Below are 21,844 nucleotides of genomic sequence, written 5' to 3'. Positions count from 1 at the left end.
AAGGGTATATAAGCTTAGTTACCCAAACTCACCATACTACATCGTTTTGTATCATATATAAACATTGTAATTGTCCAATGTTCTTATATTTCAACTTCTAAATTGAATTACTTCAAACATTTTTATAAATTTCATATTTATCTTCCTCTTACATAATTGTCATTTTCAACAATAATATATATAGCCTAGTAAGTATTCCACAAAAAGATGTGATGTAAAAAGCAGATAATAGTGAAAATTTAAAAATATTGAATATAAATCAAGTTAATGATTGAAGTTTAACAATATTATAATTAATATATCAAACAAAACGATGTATTATTATGAGTTTAGGTACCTAAGTTTATATACCCTTAAGGGTATATTCACTTTTCCCATATATATATATATATATATATATATATATATATATATATATATATATATATATATATATATATATATATATATATATATATATATATATATATATATATAAGTTCAGGTTCATTTGAGACCATTCTAATTTTGTGAGACCGTGAGACCAAATCTAAAAATAATTTTAAAATGCAAAATAAATGGAAAAATCCACAAATTTTTTTTTTAAATATTATTTTCGGAACTTGAATTAACTAAAAATATTAAAAAAAATAAAAAAAATTCCGTTTTTTTTTTTTTTGAAAAATACGTGAAATATTCTAAATAGAATATTATACTAACATATTCTAAAAAATAATTTTAAAATGCAAAATAAATGGAAAAATCTAAAAATTCTTTTTTTAAATATTATTTTCGGAACTTAAATTAACTAAAAAAAATTTTAAAAAAATCCTATTTTTTTGAAAAATACGTGAAATATTCTAAATAGAATATTACACTGTACATATTCTAAAAATAATTTTAAAATGCAAAATAAATGGAAAATCAAAAAATTCTTTTTTTAAATATTATTTTCGGAACTTGAATTAACTAAAAAAAATAAAAAATACGTCTCACGGTCTCACAAAATTAAGCCGTATCACATGAACCTAACCCTATATATATATATATATATATATATATATATATATATATATATATATATATATATATATATATATATATATATATATATATATATATATATATATATATTGTAAATTGTTTTTACTTTTTTATTTGACAAACTTTGGACATTAATGAACGAAAAATCATAAGGTTAACGAAATTTATAAAATTTGTTACATCGTTTTTAATTATTAAAAAAAAAAAAAAAAAAAAAAAAAAAAAAAAAAAAAAAAAAAAACTTCATTTACCCAAGTTTAGTCTTTTCGGACTTTATGTGTTTGTTTATATAGCCACATAAGTATTTCATGTTGCATTTTAGACTCTACAATTAAACAACGATAATTAATTATGTGAATAAATTATCGTACGGTTAATAATTATGAAAACAAACAAACAAATAATTAATATCGATGATTAATTACATGGACGATTATTATTATTATTATTATTATTATTATTATTATTATTATTATTAAGTTTGTATAGAAATTAGAAGCATCTTTCACGATTAGCTCTAATCATAAGAAAAGTAGATGAAGACTATCTCATTATTGAAAGAACTAAAAACAAGACAAAAAAAAAAAAGTAAAACCAACATAAAGATTGTGGATACTTGATTACTGAAAGCTGATTTTGACTTCACTCAAAGTTTTTAAGTGTCAGCGTAAAATCTCATGATTTAATGCAGATTATCATTCTTTATCATCATCTACGGAAGAATCAGTAAATGCAAAACAAATACTCGGAAAGTGGAAGAACAGATAATTATAAAACATACTACTTGCTGAATTCACAAAGGGAAAAGAGAGCAGAGGAGATCTCGAATTTGGGTTGTGGAATATGGCTCGAGAAAAGTTGTATTTATAGTTTTAGAAACCTTAAAAGACTCAAAAAAAACACAGAAAATGAAGGCAGTTGCCTTATCACAACACACCACATGTCCCTGAGGTTTAACTATGTCAAACCCTAATCGTGACGCCATTTTATCCGAGCAACACATTTTCCGAAGGATTCTATAAGCTTCCACGAGCATATCCATGAAGTTAATATGTTGATCGAGTAGGTCCAACCCGACCCAATCGAATCCCGCTGAAACTAAAAGCTCCACCTGAATGATGCTAAAAATAAAAGCTCATTAACTCTTAATGATGCGGTGTGCGAAATGCAAAGTGTGCCATCAACAATTAGGTGGTGTTTGTTTTTTAAGTAGTAAAATGTTTTTAGTCTTTTTTTCATGCTTGCGGAAGAAGGTATGTACCAAATTTTTTTTTCCTGTGTTTATTTATAATATCTCTAGTCTTTTTAATTGATTCAACTTTACCGGTATATATAAAATATACATATATGCAAGTGCAAACTAGGCATAATCCACCATGATTCTCTCAACAATAACATTATTTTACATCCAAACTATTATAGACAATATAGTTTCTTTACAAGAGAATCCTAACTTCAATGTGTTTTATTTCCCAAAAATCAACACTAGGATTTGATTCATATTTAACAAGAACTTACGGATAAAGTAAGGAGTTGTTCCGAATACCTACAATACCAATTACCAAGCACTTAAAAGTCAATGAACATTTTCGTATAAAATAAAAGAGCCCAAATGTTAGAAAAAAGTTTGAGACTGGAAGCACACTCCCACTAAATTGTTTGTAACTCTAAGAATGGTATTTTGGACCTAAACGATTGCTATGAAAATAATAACTTCAAGATTCTGCAGCCCATTTAGATATGGTACACTCCCATTAAACAAATTATTTGAGAAATCAACACCACCTAATGTTTTTAATTGACAAAATTATAGATGAGATTTTACCATCAATGGAGTCTGAACTAAAGTTCATACTCCTGGATTTGATTTGCCGAGGGAAAGAATAATGGCTTGAATGTCATGTCATCAATGGAGAGAACCCAACATAATATAGATTGAGAGGGAGAGAAGATAAAAGAGAAACAAAATAGGAGAACAAAGAGTGTCATAAAAGTTCATACCTAATCAGTCGTCAATAGCGGCGACGTTGAGCGACGAAGGCGAAGTAAGGAGAACCGGAGGCGGAGCCAGGAGTGTCGAAAATGGAGTAAGGAGCGACGTCCACCGGAGGGATGGCCAACATGGGGAGATTACAGGTGGAGGATGTAGTCGATGAAAGGGAACAATCAGATGGAGGTGTAAAGAAAAGATAGGTCTTAATAAATTGAAAGTTATATTTTAGATATTTTTAGAAAAGAGATTACAAAGTCTTTTCGAAATATTTTGTCTTCTAGAAAACAAATATGTTTTTTCCACAAACATCTAGCCGCAGTAGACATCAGTACCAAAAAAACTTCTAGCATAAAACAAACACAACCTTAGTTACTATGTAAAAAAAAACACTTCTAAATGGGCTAAATTAAAAGTGATTGGGCTCAAATCCAAAACTTGTTAAGAATGAAGTCAACAACTTAAAGAAGAATACATCTATCATCATATCGACTATCGAGATTGTGGTTGCTCAAAATTTCTGAATATATTTTGGGGCCACCCTTTGATTATTAAGAAGTTAAAACAACGATATGGAGGATGTGGTAATGAGAACCCTAGGACACGATGGCTTTACATTCACTTTTATTAAAAGATTTTAGGATGTAATCGACAAGGACATTTACTTTGCTATGATATTCTTCCAAGATCATTGTACCTTTAATCCCGGAAGTAATGCATCCTTTATCACTTTAATTCCCAAGTATAAAAGACCTTTTAAATCTTGCGGATCACCGTTTCATCAATCTCATTGGTTGCATTACTACAACTATTTCTAAATGCCTTTATCAAGCACGTAAAGGGTGAGATCCCCACGATAGAAAGTATATAGCAATCGACTTTCGTCTGAGGAAGAATTATTCATTTATTCTATATGGACCTTTAGTAGTTAACGATATGATAACTTACGCAAAGAAGAAAAAAAAAATGATCTTCAATGTCAATTTTGAAAAGGCATTCAATACGCTTAATTGTAACCATTTCATCTTTTCTAAAACGTGAAACTAAAAAACAAAAATAAATGACTTCACATAAACAGACGAATGAAGATGAACACATATCACTATACAATATTATATATCACCGCAAGCAATTGTAGCACAAAACACAGAACAACATGAACGATTCCGTAAAATTGTGGGGATATAATCAAGCCAAAAACTAGCCTGTTTTCGATGCTAAAACTAGCATTATACATAATAATTACAACAAAAAAACATACCTAAATCATCATTTCACCATGATCCTTGAAGGAAGACAAAGACACGACACGTCATCCTCTTCAACCATAACCCTTTCAACCATAAGTTTCACCATGGATTCACCATCGACACCCTGTTTCTGCTTCTGCTTCGCTTCCATAAACCCTCTATACAGAACACTATCAATCCACTTCTTTATATCCTCTTTTCTGTCAGATAACCAACAAGATGCAAGAATCTGTAACATTACTTCATTCTCGATCTCCAACAACACATTTGATCCTACTGATTTCTGAAAGCAAACACTGATTTCTTTCAAAATCGTTTCTGCAAGTGAGTTGAAATCGAACGGTTTCATCACCACTTTTTCATCAATTCTCTCTAGAAACTCATCCAACCACACTTTTTGAGATCCCGATTCCGTTTCATCCTCACTCTCTTCCGATTCATCAACCGGAAGATTCAAATCAAAACCCGATTTCAATTTCTTGATTCCCGGTACCATTATCTCAAAATCCCCAATTTCAATAACTTTTCTTTTGTTATAAGTAACGGGATTTCGAGAATTTAACCGTATAGGTGAAAGGAGTACACTCGAGGTTTCGGGATCCGTGAAACTTTCAATCAATATTCTCATTTGAAAGGGTTTGGCATTCAAGATTTTTTCTTCGGAATAGGCGATTCCGTTTCCGTTTCCGTCCCCTTCTTCACTATTACTCAAGGTGGTTACAAAAATGGCATCAGTGAGGCGGATTTCCCGACCACGGGAATCGGACAATTTCCCTGTCATGATGGCCTGAGATAAGTTTTCTTTAGTGACAAAATCAGCCTTGTCTATGTGTTCAAGAAGAATTATTGACCGAGGTTTCTTGGTCAACTCTTCACCAATGAAATCTGTAATGGTCTTTCCTCTGAATGACAAATCAGAAAAGTTTACAGTTTTCCTGTCAAAAACCGAGCTCCGATGATGTAACTGGTTTTCAAAATTCAAATCTATAGAAATCAAGCTATCCCGGTTTCCAAACACAACTTCACCAATTGCTTGACTGATTTTCTTCTTCCCGACTCTATCGGGCCCACAAAACATAAACCAAATATTGCGCCTTTTGTCCCCGATTCTACACCGCGTAATCGTTTGGCTAATGGCACGAATCGAATCATCTTGATACCCGACTTTATCAACAAGAGCTTTGTATACTTGCTTAAAATCTTTTTCGTAAGATTTTGGTATTTCATGGGCCTCGACATAGATTGTTCCTAGGCCCAAATCTGTTGTTATGGAAGTTGGTGGTGAGGATGATGGTGTAGTTGTAAAAAAGTCTACGGGTGGTGATAGATTTTTACATAGGATTTGTGGGTTTGAATCTTGTGGGTTGATTTCAGCCCTTTTGGAGTCGGGCTGAAATCTCCAATCAGGGTCAGTTCCCGTTTGGGAACTGGTCCTGATTGGTGGTGATGAGGGATTGCCATGGAGACGGCGACAGATGTCGTTCCATTTCCTTTGCAGTCCTGTCACCCTGGCATTGAATACACTGCCATGGTCTATAGCCTGCACTGAAAAGATTGGGCATATGTTGAAACTTATATTTCTTTGTATAAAACAATAAAATTTGGTTATTCCTATGTAAAAATAGTAGATTAAAAATATAGATATATAATTATGAAGAAATTACACACCTGTATTCCAGTGGTTCCTTTGGTTGGATCAGATTCGGGATTTTGCAACCAAGAAGCTAAACCCACGGATTGTTGATCAGCAACAGACACTGTTGTTCCTCCTTTAAGAACAATGGAAACTTCATGCTCATACTTCTCGTTGCAAAGGTCACAACGAGTTACAGATTGATCTGTGTTTCTTGATGAATTTTCCAAGTCGGTTTGTATAGGGAAGAAGCCACCAAATGGCATAAATGACCCCATCAAGCTGTAATTATTATATCATGAGCATCGTACTGTGTGAGATTATGTAGGCAATATCAGAATTAGCACCAAAGGGTTTTTTATTTTTATTTTATATAATAATAACTGATGACATGGTATTTGTAGCTTTATACAAAATTACTTACTTGGATTTCAAGGGTTGTGATGCACCGGGACTCGATTTAGAAGACGTGATTGGAAGCAGATTCAAGTCCCATTCTTTCTCCAGGGATGGGAATTTGGCTGAAAGTTTCATGTAAGTTTCATAACTTCCAATGGATCCAATCAACCATGATTTCCCACTAACCAAATTGCTCAATTGTGAAACAAGATAGTCGAGAACGCCAGATGATTTCCCATCAAGAAACAGCTTCAATTCTCCGAGATTGAGAATCACACCGGAGCTTGTGCAGGTGTCGACGTTGTCTCTTACTTCCTTCAACTTCAAATTCATCATATCTTCACTCAAATTCCCAACAAGAAACTCACGGATCTCCTTCTCGATGTTGATTACGTTTAATCCTTGTAATTCGGTAGGCAAGAAATCTGTTTTACCCATCTTTAAAGAATCTGTGAATCCAGCGAGGACATGGTCAGCGGAAACCCCGATTAGGAGTGGATTTCTTGAGGTTTTCTTGGCTAAGACTTGCCCGATTCTTTTGAAATCTTCTTCTCCTTGATCAACAGCAAATGGGAAATTAAACCCGGCCCGATTGGTATTCGAATCGGGTAGGTTACAGAGGAACAGAGGCGGAAACCTCATCATGGATTTCTGGAACCCAGAAACTGTTGGTGGATGTAAGATTGCGATTTTGATATCGGTGCTTCGGAAACCCGCATCGCCGAAAACCCGACTAACAATTGGGTCGTCGAGAATGGACAAGATGAAGTGTTTGAGCTCGACTTTAACACACGACAACGAGGATTGAGAGTTGTGCAACTGTTGATGCATCTGGTACAAATGAAACGTCTCCGGATGCCTCCGTTGATTCGCCTGAGAACGTTTGATTGCTGCCATGAGTGAATTGGAAACCGGTGGTTCGTCATCTGATGTTTTGCTTTTAGAAGAAGGAAGACGATCGAGGGAAACGGTGACACAGAGCTCAAGCGCACGAAACTGGAGACGAGGGGAGTAAGCGGAGCTACGCGCCCGAGCACACGCGTCACGTAAGGTGGATGTCGGCAGGGACAAAAGAGCGGAGACGGCATGAAGAGAGGTGGTCTGGGAGTGACAACGCCGGCGGGCGACGGCTACAGCATCATCCAACGCACGCGCGGCCTCGTCAGTTAAACATTGCCTGGCTGAGCTGACCGGCGTTGGCATCGCCGGTGAGCATATATACACCCACAATTACACGTATATACAAAATCAAAAAATATAAAATAAATAAAAAATCGTAGTATTATTATAATCACAGAAGCTTGCTGCAAATCTAAACGTCAATAAACAATTATTGAGTAGTGTTCACTTCAATGCCTTTTGCAATTATTTATTGAGATAGGTGATGAAGGGGGCATTTTTGTTCTTGGGTTTTTCAGTGGGGCCATGAAACAAACACATGGTGAGCATAGATTCTTGAAGAACATCAATGAAAGATTAGAAAGATCTTTCTGCCTTCGTCTTTATATGGCAGAATGGTAGTTTTTAGCACTGTGTGTGTGTGTTGCGTGTGTGTGATAGAGAAAGATGCCGTGTCCACTTGATAAACAAATGGGCCAAGCTCGGCATCAATGGAAGTCAAGGTCACTGTCATGCTTTTTAGAGAGAAAGAAAGTTGTTTTTGGATTCAACAACCCTTTAATCTAATTACATAATTCAACTTCGTCCTCATAATCTTTTAAGAGATAGATTTAACACTAAATGGGATAAATTAAGAAACGTATTCTACATAAGTGATCAAAAGTATTTTTATAAAAATTTTCTGAAGGTATGTTACAAAGTTTAAATTGACAATTAACCTTTTTGATAATAGTTTTATTTGATTATGATATCTTTGGCACCTTATAGTAGCTTAGCTGTTTGAGGTTATTTTTCTTTTATTTTTTTATTAAATCGTTATGTTTATAAACTAACTAAACTTTTTTTTAAAGATTATCAAAATATTTTTATTAAATACTATTTTTTGGCTAACACTTAACTCTTTAACTATCAATTAATTCTCTTTAACTATCAATTAATTTTTTATTTAGCAGCCAGTTATTTAATTATCCACTGAACTTTTTAACTTTTTTTTTTCTTGAAACGGCAAATATAACCTACTCCTAAACTACACCTTAAATTCATCTATATCCACAACGGAATTTGAACCCTCAACCTTAAGGAGGGAGGACAACACCGGATATCGCTTGATAGTTAAATAACTGAACTTTTTAACTATTCTATGAAAAATAGTAAATTTATTGTTTGTCTACTTTTGTATAATAAATACCAAACATATGGGTTTTATTTTGTTTATTGTATTTTAATTTGATGGTAATAATGCTTTAGTTAGTGTGGCGTGGCATGAGTAGAGCGTGGCATCCTTAATCCATCTCTCTCTCTCTCTCTCTCTATATATATATATATATATATATATATATATATATATATATATATATATATATATATATATATATATATATATATATATATATATATATATATATATATATATATATATATATGGAGATTTTCATATATGCTCCTCTTAAACTTCAAAATATCATATTTGTCCAGCTTAATTTCTTAATATCGAATTTACCCTTTATAAACTTTTAAATATTATATTTACCCAAATCCTTTTTTATAATGTTTTTAATATTTTATAATCATTTTTTATAACTTAAAATTACTATAATAATTAAAAAATTTAACGATATTATCCTTACGTCTATAATAATGGAATGTGAACTTCTAAATTGTTAGAATGTCATCCTCTTGACAAATAAAAATATTCATCTTCAACCCTCTCTATGGAATGTATATTTTGATTGTTTAGTTTTTTTTGTTGATTATATTGTAGATGAATGATATTTTAGATATTACCATTGATATTTTGATGTTTAAAAAGTGCATATACGATATTTTGATATTTAAGAAGGGCATATATGATATTTTGATATTTAAAAAGGACATATATGATATTTTGAAATTTTATGAATGGTAAATATGATATTTAGAAATTTTATGAAGGGTAAATATGATATTTAGAAATTAAGTTGGGTAAATATAATATTTTGATGTTTAAGAAGGGTATATATGAAATTCTCCCATATATATATATATATATATATATATATATATATATATATATATATATATATATATATATATATATATATATATATATATACTAGGCGAATATCCGCACGTTGCGTGGGATATAAAAAAAATTATATTAAAAATAACTAAATCATTGTTATTAACAATTAAATAATAATTCCATAAAAATATAAAAATAACTTTTAGCATTGTTATTATGTTGAATTATACTATAAGAGATAAGTTTGGAATTTGAAGTTGTTTTGCATATACAGAGTTATATGATTAAAATAGAAAAATAAATAAATAAATAAATCGTTATTGTTATCTATTAAATAATAATTTCATATTAAATTAAAATGTTTGTATTAAATATATCATTATATAGAAAATATGATAATAGAGACATCTTTTTATCTATATTAAATTTTATCATTCTATACAATATATGATAATAGAGACAACTTTTTATCTTAAATAGTAAAAAAAAAATGTTTTGTATCATAAATGTTACCATAATTATGTAGAACATATGATAATAGTGAAGTCTTTTATAAGGTTAAAACTTTAAATTGTATTACATACAGGGTTGTAAAACTTGGTTAACACAACCAAATACTCGCAATGTTACTTAAACTCGGCCTCCAATGTTACTTAAAGTGTAGTTCTTTTGTCATGTGTCACAATTCTAGGTATTGTAATTAATATCATAACACTTGCCAATCTATTGACACTTGTAATTAATATCATGATACTTGTCAATCTATTGATTCTCCATTTCAAATTTCAAATTTCAAATTTTAAATAACATTTTAATTACATTAAATTAATAATATAAGAATAAAAATAAAATAAAATTTATACAAATTATAATAAAATAAAATTTATACAAATTATAATAAAATAAAATTTATACAAATTATAAGATGATATATTTTATGTATTTATTTGAATCAACGATTATAATTTTATATATAACTAAAAATATCTTTTAATTAATAAGTTATTTAAAATTATTAATTAGTAGTTTTTATTTTTTACATAAAAAGTTTAATAAATTTTCTAACCATGGTTCCCAGGGTTATAAACTAATATATATATATATATATATATATATATATATATATATATATATATATATATATATATATATATATATATATATATCCTCCTTAATAAATGAAAATGATTTTGTTATGTCACGTGTCATTTTATCATAATTTTGAGATATTTATTTTCTACTTGTCATTTATTTTATTTTTCATTTTTCAATATATCATTAATTTAGTTTCCATAAACTAAACATACCATAATGACTATATTAATCTAAAATTTCAAATTTCAAACTTCAATTTTAATTTTATATAAATTTCAAACTTCAAATTTGTATGATTAACACGTTTTGTACACGGGTCTAACAATTAAACATATAATTTTAATTTATTTTTTTGCATGTTTTTTTTTCTCATGGTTTTTATTTATTTCAAATTTCAAATTCAAATAAACTTCTCATTTAATCATTCGTATTTAACATTTTATTTTTATCAACCCGTATAACATACTATGATAACTCAAATTAAAATAAAAGTATATATATATATATATACATATATATATATATATATATATATTGGTTATATTATTAAAATAATATAATTGGTGATTAATTAGGAGTAACTGAGTTTAATTAGGAGATATAATGAGTTTTAAACCCTCATAACCACCACCCTTAATGATGTAGTAAATTCGAGCATGTGAAAGGGTTTTAGTAGTTAAAATCTTAGGCATTATATAAAGCTCGAAAAACCCTATGAAAAACCCACTAGAATTGCAAGAAAAGGTTGATAATCAAGTGAGAAATCGGAGAAAGAAAGTGTGAAGATTTATGGAGCTTTCTAGCAAATTATGGTATGATTCTTTGATTTTATCTTGGTATAGTCATTTGATTAGGGTTGTACGTCTGCATTAAGTGTTTTGGTTCCATCTAATGTCTTTGTTCTGGCCAATAAGAGTTTAGTTGATGAAAATTTTGAAGTGTTTGAATTTTGATAAAAAGCTTGAATCCATATTCATTCGAGAGTATTCCTAAAAAATAATTTATGAGTTAAGAAGCGGAGATGATTAATGTTGGTTTTACAAATTAATTTTACATAAATTTTGAAGCGTCAAGTTGATAAAAAATGGCAGAAAAATAGTGTCGGGTAAAGAAGAAATGAAATTCGGGTTTTGTTTTGGGTGGGTAGCAAGAACGGTCAAAACAACGTAGTCAATTGTGTACTTTTTATTTTTGAGGGATTCAAATTTACAGAAAGAGTCCGCCTGATTTTGATCAAGTTTTCGTTTCCTTGAAACGCTTCATTCTTTTTATTTTGAATTAAAAACTAAAGTTACAAAAATGGTCCTTGAACTGTTAACATGTTGACAATACTAAATTCTTTTATACCAAAATAAGAAAGACAAAAGTGGTCCATCAAATTTTACTAAACAACTAGTTTTTATTGTTATTATTAAAACCAAACATGTTTGTATTTCAACGTTTCAATTGTTTTAATATATGAGTATTATATTTGAGAGTGAAACTTTATTTATACGAAAATATTGAGGTAACAAAAAATAATACTTGTACTAAAATTATTACGTACGTTTTAACTAACGTAGATGGTGATTATTTTGGTTAGCCGAACGAGACACGTAGATAGTTGAACCAAAATGAACACGTAGGATGTTGTTCTAGAATTGTGGCCTTATAAAACATGTTGGTTATATGTAGGGGGCGTGTAGCGTAAACAAGCTTCGGTTAAGGCCTAGCGTCATCGAGGTGAGTTTTCTCGTGTTCTGTAGTTGCTCGCATATAAATGTTTGTCATGCGTTTATTATGTGGTTTTTATTTATTTATTCATAGTATATTTTATGATAAGCATGGTTGTGTGAAAAATTTATTTTGAGTTGTTTGTCTACTGTGCGTTTTTTTTTGGGTGACATGTTTAGTGGGAACATGTGAGGTGTTTAATCGCCGTGAGCATGACGGATGTGTGTGATCGGCGATGATGAGAATTGAGATTTATACTTATTTCCTTGGATATTTAAAATACTTGAGTACAATGGATGATGAGTTGTCTCAAGGAGAAGGGAAATGAACCTTTAGTTCTTTCTCTGGATAAATAATTGTTTCCCTAAATTATGTTATCGGATGATACGTTTTGTTGCATGATTTATTGAAGGTATATAACAAAACTATATGTTTTTTTAAGTGATGGACATGTATGTGTAACACGAACTCACTAGGCCTTAGGCTTATCCATTTAGAAACTTTAAATGTGTGCAACCAGGAAACTATTTAGCTAGTGGCACACAAAAAGACAAGGATGAGGATAAATTAAGAAAGCAACAAAGGAATTTTGCGAAGACGTAACACCCGAAGTTGTTCAATTGAAGACTTTATTTGATTTTATCTTGCTTCCGTTGTAGTTTAGTCTTTAAGTAAATTTAGAATTGATCTTGGGAGATGTTGGAACGATTATTTGTTACATAATCTATATATGGAAATCGGGGTGTTACACATACGGGTCTCACAACTAATATATACATACACACACACACACACACACACACACACATATATATATATATATATATATATATATATATATATATATATATATATATATATATATATAGTAGACGACTACTCACACATTGTGCAAAATACAACAATATACTTGAAACTTTTACAAATATAACGTTCTTATATAGTAAATCTTATAATAAGTTGGTATAAATATTCTTTGTTTTGAATTATATGATAACATATACATCTTACAAAATTCTATAATCTCAATTGTTTCAAAAAAACGTTTTTGAACAGTAAATCTAATCTACTCCCAATTGTCTCAATGACCTCTACTTGTGAATATAATTAAATATAACATATTTTTTTAATGATATTTATAGTTATTGTTATGATTAATTAATTTTAAAAAGTTTATTTGCTTAAGATTTTAATCTCTATCATTATAATTATTTAATACATAAAATATTATTTTTGTTTTTAAAGATAACAATAAATTTTTTGTATATAATGTTACTTTTAACTATTATTGTTGTAAGTTATTTAAAATAACATATTTGAAAACTCTTAATTATTTTAATTTGGTTAAAAAAAATTTAAATTTTTTAAAATTTATTTGATGTATATTGTTAGGTTATTTAATTGTAATCATTTAAAACAACAAACATTGTTTTTGTTTTTAAATATAACATTGTAATTTTTTATAATAAAACTTTTAACTATTCTTATTGTAAGTTATTTTTAAACTACTTAAAATTGTTAATGATTATAAAAAAGTGTTTCATGGGGTTTTTTTTTTTTTTTAATATAGGATTACAATTTAAGTTTAACACTATAATTTATAAATTTTTTTTTCTATTTATAATACAGTCTGTAGATTTTTTTTTTTTCAATTTTAATTGAAATTTTGATTTAAGTTAACCGTTTAATATTATATTGAAATTAATAATTTAACTATTTTGCACAAAATCATAAATTATACGAAGTTGTGATTTTAAAATGATAATTGCTCACATACGACAACATATATATATATATATATATATATATATATATATATATATATATATATATATATATACTCTAATAAATTAACTATAATATGTTAAAAGGTTAAAGTCATATTTTTATAAATAGAAGAAAAATATAATATTTTAATATTGTAGTTTAGTTAATTTATGATTAAAATTTAGTTTTTGCATTAATTTAACATTTTAAACCAATTTATAATAATTATTAGGAAATTTTAAAAAATCATGGAAGTTTCAAATGCATGTGGTGCAAGTAAAAATGCATTTTTTATAAATATACTGGGCGAATACCTGCACGTTGCGCAGAATACAACAATATATTTGAAATTTTTACTAATATATGTTTTTTAAATATATCAATGCGTTGTTGTTAGCTCTTATATAATAAATATTATAATATGTTGGTATAAACATTGTTCTTTTTGAATTATATGATAATATAAACATCTTTTAAAATTGTATAATCTAAATTCTCTCAATGGCTTTTACTTGCGGCTTACTCATAAATAAAATTAAATATAATATATAGTTTAATGATATTTATAGTTGTTGTTATGATTAATTAATTTTAAAAAATTTTATTTGTTTAACATTTTAATTTCTATCATTGTAATTATTTAAAGCATAAAAAAGTTTTTTTGTTTTTAAAGGTAACAATATAATTTTTGTATATAATGTTACTTTTTAACTATTGTTGTTGTAAATTATTCTAAATAACGTATTTGGAAACTCTTAATTATTTTAATTGGTTTCATAAATTTAACTTTATAAAAGTTTATTTGATAAATATTATTAGTTCTTTGATTGTAATTACTTAAAACAACAAACATTGTTTTTGTTTTTAAAGATAACATTATAATTTTTTATGTAATATTACTTTTAGTTATTATTATTATAAGTTATATTTAAGCTATTTATTTGAAATTTCTTAATGATTATAAAAAATGGTTTCATGTTTTTTTTTTTTTTTTTTTTTTTTTGTTAATTTAGGATTACAATTTAAGTTTAACACTATAATTTATAACTTTTAACTATTTATAAAATAGTCACTCGGTTTTTTTCAAGTTTAACCGAAACTTTGATTTAAGTTAACGTTGTTATTAAATTTGATATAATAATTCATATACTAAAATGATATAATATATTGATTATTTTCAATTATATGATAATATATGCATCTATTATAACTACATAATCTCAATCGTTTGATGACTACTACCTACGAGCTACTCATGAATAAAATTAAAAATATTATATGATTTAATGTTATTTATAGTTATTGTTATTGTAAATGAATTTTTTAAAATTTATTTACTTAACATTTTAATTTTTATCATTATAATTATTTAAAAACATCAAACATTGTTTTTTTTTATTTTAAAAGTAACAACATAATCATTTATACGATGTTTTTTAACTATTGTTATTGTAGGTTACTTTAAGCTACTTATTTTAAAACTTTTAGTAATTATAAAAATATATTTATGAAATATTTTAGTTAAATTGTGATTACAATTTAGTTTTTGCATTTTGTCATAATTGTTCAAAACTTGTGGTTTTAAACTCATAATTGTTTACATACAACAACATATTAAATCTAATAAGTTAAGAATAATATGTTAAAAGTTAAACACATAACTTTATAAGTAGAAGTAAAGACATTATTTTAATATCGAAAATTAGTTTATTTAAATTAACAATTTAAGTATTTTGCTCAAACTGTTCAAAAGTTGTAGCTTTAAACTGACAATGGTTTACATACAACAAGATTTTAAATCTAATAAATTAAGTATAATATGTTAAAAGTTAGAGACATAACTTTATGAGTAGAAGTAAAGATACTATTTTAAAATTGAAATTTAGTTTATTTTTTATTACACTTTAGTTTTGATATTTATTTAACCTTATTAACCAACTTATAATCATTATTAGAAAAACGCTACAATTTATTACTTTTAACTATTTCCAAAATATTCTTGTGTTGTTTAAGTTCAACTAAAATTTATATTTAAGTAACCCTATAATGTTATATTTAAATTAATAATTTAAGTATTTTATACAAATTGTTCAAAAGTTGTAGCTTTAAAATGATAATGGTTTACATCCAATAATATATTAAAACTAATAAATTAATTATAATATGTTAAAAGTTAAAAAAACATAACTTTATAAGTAAAAGTAAAGATATTATTTTAATATTGAAATTTAGTTTATATATGATTATACTTTAGGTTTGATATTTATTCAACCTTATTAACCAACTTATAATCATTATTAGAAAGAATTAAAAAAGTAATGGAAGCTTCAAATGAATGTAGTGAAAGGGAAAATGTATGGGAGTTTCAAATGAATGTAGTGAAAGAAAAAATGTTTCCTTTATAACTATATATTGACTAGGCGAATACTCGCGCTTTGCGCAGAAACACTTATATAGTTAAAGTCTTTACGATATATGTTTTTTTTAAATATAACAATAATGTTGTTGTTAAATTTGATATAGTAATTCATATAGTAAATTGATATATAATATATTGATTATTTTGAATTATATGATAATATATACATCTATTATAACTGCATAATCTCAATCGTTTGAATTACTTCTATTCGCGAGTTATACAAGAATAAAATTAAATATAACATGTGATTTAATGTTATTTATAGTTGTTGTTATTGTTAATTAATTTATTTAAATTTATTTGCTTAATGTTTCAATTTCTATCATTATAATTATTTAAAACAATGAACATTGTTTTTTTATTTTAAAGGTAACAATATAATCATTTATATATAATTATTTTTAACTATTGTTATTGTAAGTTATTTTAAGCTACTTATTTTAAAATTTTTAACGATTATAAAAATATCTTTAGGAAATATTTCTGTTAAATTGATATTACAATTTAGTGTTTGCATTTATCACAACAATGTATCACTTTTAACTATTTACAAAATATTCTTTGGTTTTTTAAATGGAACTGAAATTTCTATTTAAGTTGACACCGCAATGTTATATTTAAATTAACAATTTAAGTATTTTGTTCAAACTATTCAAAAGTTGTAGCTTTAAACTGATAATGGTTTACATACAACAAGATTTTAAATCTAATAAATTAAGTATAATATGTTAAAAGTTAGAGACATAACTTTATAAGTAGAAGTAAAGATATTATTTTAAAATTAAAATTTAGTTTATTTATGATTAAACTTTAGGTTTGATATTTATTTAACCTTATTAACCAACTTATAATCATTATTAGAAACACACCATAATTTATTATTTTTAAATATTTACAGAATATTTTTTTGGGTTGTTTAAGTTAAATTAAAATTTAAATTTAAGTTGACCCTGTAATATTATATTTAAATTAATAATTTAAGTATTTTATGTAAATTGTTCCAAAATTGTATCTTTAAAATGATAATGGTTTACATCTAATAATATATTAAAACTAATAAATTAATTATAATATGTTAAAAATTAAAAAACATAACTTTATAAATAGAAGTAAATATATTATTTTAATATTCAAATTTAGTTTATATATGATTACACTTTAGGCTTGATATTTAGTTAACCTTCTTAACGAACTTATAATTATTATTAGAAAGAAATTGAAAAGTTATGGGAGTTTCAAATGAATATGATGAAAAGAAAAATGATTCCTTTGTGTAAGTATATGAGGTGAATGTCGGCGCGTTGCGCAGAAACACCTATATAGTTGAAATCTTTACAAATATTTGTTTTTTTTTAATATAACACTAACATTGTTGTTAAATCTGATATAATAATTCGTATATTAAATTTATAAAATATATTGATTATTTTGAATTATATGATAATATATACATCTATTATAACTGCATAATTTCAATCATTTGAATGACTTCTACCCGCGAGTTACATATAAATAAAATTTAATATAATATATGGTTTGATGTTATTTATAGTTGTTGTTATTGTTAATTAAGTTTTTAAAATTTATTTGTTTAATGTTTCAATTTGTATCATTATAATTATTTAAAACATCAAACATTGTTTTTTTATCTTAAATGTAACAATATAATCATTTATATAGTATTATTTTTAACTATTGTTGTTATAAGTTATTTTAAGCTACTTATTTTAAAACTTTTAACGATTATAAAAATATCTATAGGAAATATTTCAGTTAAATTGATATTACAATTTAGTTTTTGCATATATCACTACAATTTATCACTTTTAACTATTTACAAAATATTCTTTGGTTTTTTAAATGGAACTGAAATTTATATTTAAGTTGACACTGTAATGTTATATTTAAATTAACAATTTAAGTATTTTATCCAAACTGTTCAAAAGTTGTAGCTTTAAACTGATAATGGTTTACATACAACAAGATTTTAAGTCTAATAAATTAAGTATAATATGTTAAAATTTAGAGACATAATTTTATAAGTAGAAGTAAAGATATTATTTTAAAATTGAAATTTAGTTTATTTATGATTAAACTTTAGGTCTGATATTTATTTAACCGTATTAACTAACTTACACTCATTATTAGAAACACACCACAATTTATCATTTTTAACTATTTACAAAATATTTTTTGGGTTGTTTAAGTTAAACTAAAATTTATATTTAAGTTGACCCTGTAATGTTATATTTAAATTAATAATTTAAGTATTTTATGTAAATTGTTCCAAAATTGTATCTTTAAAATAATAATGGTTCACATCCAACAGTATATTAAAACTAATAAATTAAGTATAATATGTTAAAAATTAAAAAAACATAACTTTATAAGTAGAAGTGAAGATATTATTTTAATATTGAAATTTAGTGTAAGGACCTAATTAGTTGGTTTGTGCTAGGCTTATACATTGTAGGCTTTGTTATTGCTTTTGTTTGGGCTTAGTTTGTGTTTTCGGTTGGGTGGACCGAAATCAGCCTTGATTTCGGTCCATTTGTGTTCTTGGTTTTGGGTGGGCATGTACATTTATGTTCTCTATAAATATGAGACTTGTGATGACCGTTTTCTTGTTAGCAGTTTTCGGTCGTAGCCTTGTGATAGGATCCTTTGTACCAGACGATTTCGGTTATATAATCGTGTGCATTTGGATTGATTTTGCTTCTGCTTCTTCTTGATTCATTCTATTTTGATTGATATTGTTTGATCACTAATTGATTTATAGTTTGGGACTTACAATTTGTATCAGAACCAATCTAGTGTCAAATCGTGTTCAAGAAGATTGAATTCAGTTGTTTCTATTGATTTAGTCATTGGATCGAAAACTATTTCGGGTTTATTTTTTGAAATTGTTCACTGTTGTTGCTGTGTTCTTGGTGTTCTTAGAGGATTCAAAGAAAGGAATCGAAAATCTATTTGCAATTGTTATTACTGGGCGTTTTCGGTTGAAGATTCTGGTGGTATTTTTGGTGGAGCGTATCTAGTTTTTGGTAGAAATCTTGTTTTCGGCCGAAAACAACTATTTTCGGTAGAAATCTGGCGTTTTTGGTAGAAATCACATTTTCGGTCAAACTAATTTGTTGACTCATTGAGTTTTCGGTGTGACACTCTTTTATTTTTGGACAGTTTGTTCTTAATCAATTAAAATAATAATAAATTTTTTAAAAAGAATGGAACCTCAGCACAATGCAGTTCATCAGAAAGTGGATTCAATCATGGGAACCACTACGAGATTCCACGACTTTTATCAGCCGTTGGGTTTCCAGAATGGAAATACAGGATTGAGAAGTACATCAAGATGAAAGACTTTAAGATATGGAGAAGCATCCTTAGGGGTCCAGTTAGAATTACCACAACACTTGAAAATGGTACTATAATTGATAAAGAAGTGGAGAACTATACTGATGCTGACTTTGAGAAAATTGAGGAACAGGAAAAGACACTTGCAACTTTGACCATAACATTGTCCCCTGACATTACTAAAGGATTCAGAGAATATGATTCTGTAAAGGCACTTTAGGAATCCTTAATAGAGGTTTATGAAGGAAATGATGATATGAAACAGAGTAGACGGGATATTGTAACATCCCGTTATTTTCTCCTTGTAAAGTCAACCCTAGTCAACCAAAGTCAAACTTGGGTCAACTAAAACCTTCTTTATTATTTTGGGTTTTTATTAAGGTTAAAATAATAACCTTTGTTTGTTAAACTCCTTAAAATAATTGTGTTTGAAGAAGAGAAAAGCTTAAAAACTGAGGACTTTCGCACCTTCTCCCTCTTCCTTCGCTTCGACCGTGAACCGAGACAACAAACCTTCGGACCATGAAGATGCAAGCCATGAAACTTCTGATCGTGAACACTCCAGTCGAGAACCGAAGCTGCGAACCACTAACCGCCATCGGTCGTGAACCGAGGCTGTGAACCCTCGGGCCGAGAACCCTCGCATATATAAGATTCTCAACTGATTTTTCTTCACTTTTTACACATTTAAACACCATTCCAAGTCCTTTTCTCTCAAGTATCATCAGCCAAGAACACGAAGAACAACCTCTCTCCTCAAGAACATGTTATAATCATCTCTTCTCATCTTATTCAAGTGTTAAATCACTAATTCTTCATAAGATCTAACAGGTATCATTTCTTAATCTTGTTATCATTTCAAGAACATCAATCAATATTCTTATACTAGGCTATTTCATTAGTTTTCACGAAGAAAACATGAAGAAAACGAAAAACAACCACTTAAAAAACTTTGAATCTTTTTAGAAACTTACTTAGGATCATCAAGTGTTCATCATTCATCAAAAACCCAGGGCCGTGAACACCTCCAGGGCCGTGAACCCTTCATGTGCTTGGGCCGTGAACACCATTCAACTCCCATTTTAGCTTCTAACACACCAATTTGTAAGTTATACTTACAAATTAGTCAAATTTCCAATCATTCCCATGATTATATTAGCTAATTGGATGCATATATGTTATATACGGGATTTCACTTGTGGAACTAAACATCCTATACCAAATCATCATTTGAATCACCCTCTAAAAGGTGAGTTCATACCCCCGTATTTTCATAGATTATATTGTTTTAAGGGGGAGAGGGAATACAAATCTAACACAAGGATTTTGTGTTACAAACAAATGGTTTCAAATTATCTTACAAAATGGATTTCAGTTATCTTTAAAACAAATGGTTTCAAATTGTGATAAAATGACATCAAGTCATTAAAAGTATTTCAAAGTGTTAAACTCTTTTATAAACTTATATTTTTCACCAAAAATCATATATATATATATATATATATATATATATATATATATATATATATATATATATATATATAAGATTTAACTGACTTAGGACTGATAACTCACTTTATTTCCTTTTCCTTGTTTTGGATGTGATTTAGGGTATCAATTATTTGTCCGACTGTCGTTTCAACTTTAGTTATATATCTTGTATGTATATATATATATATATATATATATATATATATATATATATATATATATATATATATATATATATATATAAAGGTTATTTCATTCAGTTTCAATATATATATATATATATATATATATATATATATATATATATATATATAAAGGTTATTTCATTTAGTTTCAAATACGTTTGTAACATATCGAGCAAAGGGTTGCATTCATGAACAGTTAGTTGAATACAGAAAGTACATATAAATTATAACAGGTATAATTTATGATTCAAGAACATAAACTCACGAGTCAAGTATACTAGAGTACACTATTTTACAAGAACATGGGTTTATACTATTGTTCAAAAACAAGAGTTTGATTCAAAACTAAACAAGGGTATACAACTTTCAAGTACATTTACAGTATACTAAACAAGGAACAT

The 21,844-nt window shown here is 27.3% G+C and overlaps 1 protein-coding gene across 1 annotated transcript; it reads right to left on the bottom strand.

Moving 5' to 3' along the window:
• Positions 1–4,096: 4,096 nt before the first annotated feature.
• LOC145048294 (protein SMAX1-LIKE 6-like) lies at positions 4,097–7,821 on the bottom strand. The gene is made up of 3 exons (XM_078996753.1): positions 6,321–7,821; positions 5,932–6,178; positions 4,097–5,803 (listed from the first exon to the last, which is right to left on the bottom strand). Exons 1-3 carry the CDS (start codon positions 7,496–7,498, stop codon positions 4,283–4,285), a joined length of 2,946 nt encoding a protein of 981 aa, XP_078852879.1. The 5' UTR covers positions 7,499–7,821; the 3' UTR covers positions 4,097–4,282.
• Between the last annotated feature and the right edge of the window lie 14,023 nt (positions 7,822–21,844).

Source organism: Lactuca saligna, chromosome 5 (assembly GCF_052625555.1).
Source record: "Lactuca saligna cultivar CGN05327 chromosome 5, ASM5262555v1, whole genome shotgun sequence".
Lineage (NCBI taxonomy): Eukaryota > Viridiplantae > Streptophyta > Magnoliopsida > Asterales > Asteraceae > Lactuca > Lactuca saligna.
This window is presented reverse-complemented; position numbering and strand designations above follow the sequence as displayed.

Excerpts from the sequence above, each read along its gene's own strand:
- LOC145048294 (XM_078996753.1), bottom strand. The coding sequence starts at position 7,498 with ATGCCAACGCCGGTCAGCTCAGCCAGGCAATGTTTAACTGACGAGGCC. Across the intron at positions 6,179-6,320 it reads TCACAACCCTTGAAATCCAA|CTTGATGGGGTCATTTATGC; the intron begins GTAAGTAATTTT and ends TAATAATTACAG. Across the intron at positions 5,804-5,931 it reads AAGGAACCACTGGAATACAG|GCTATAGACCATGGCAGTGT; the intron begins GTGTGTAATTTC and ends TTTTCAGTGCAG.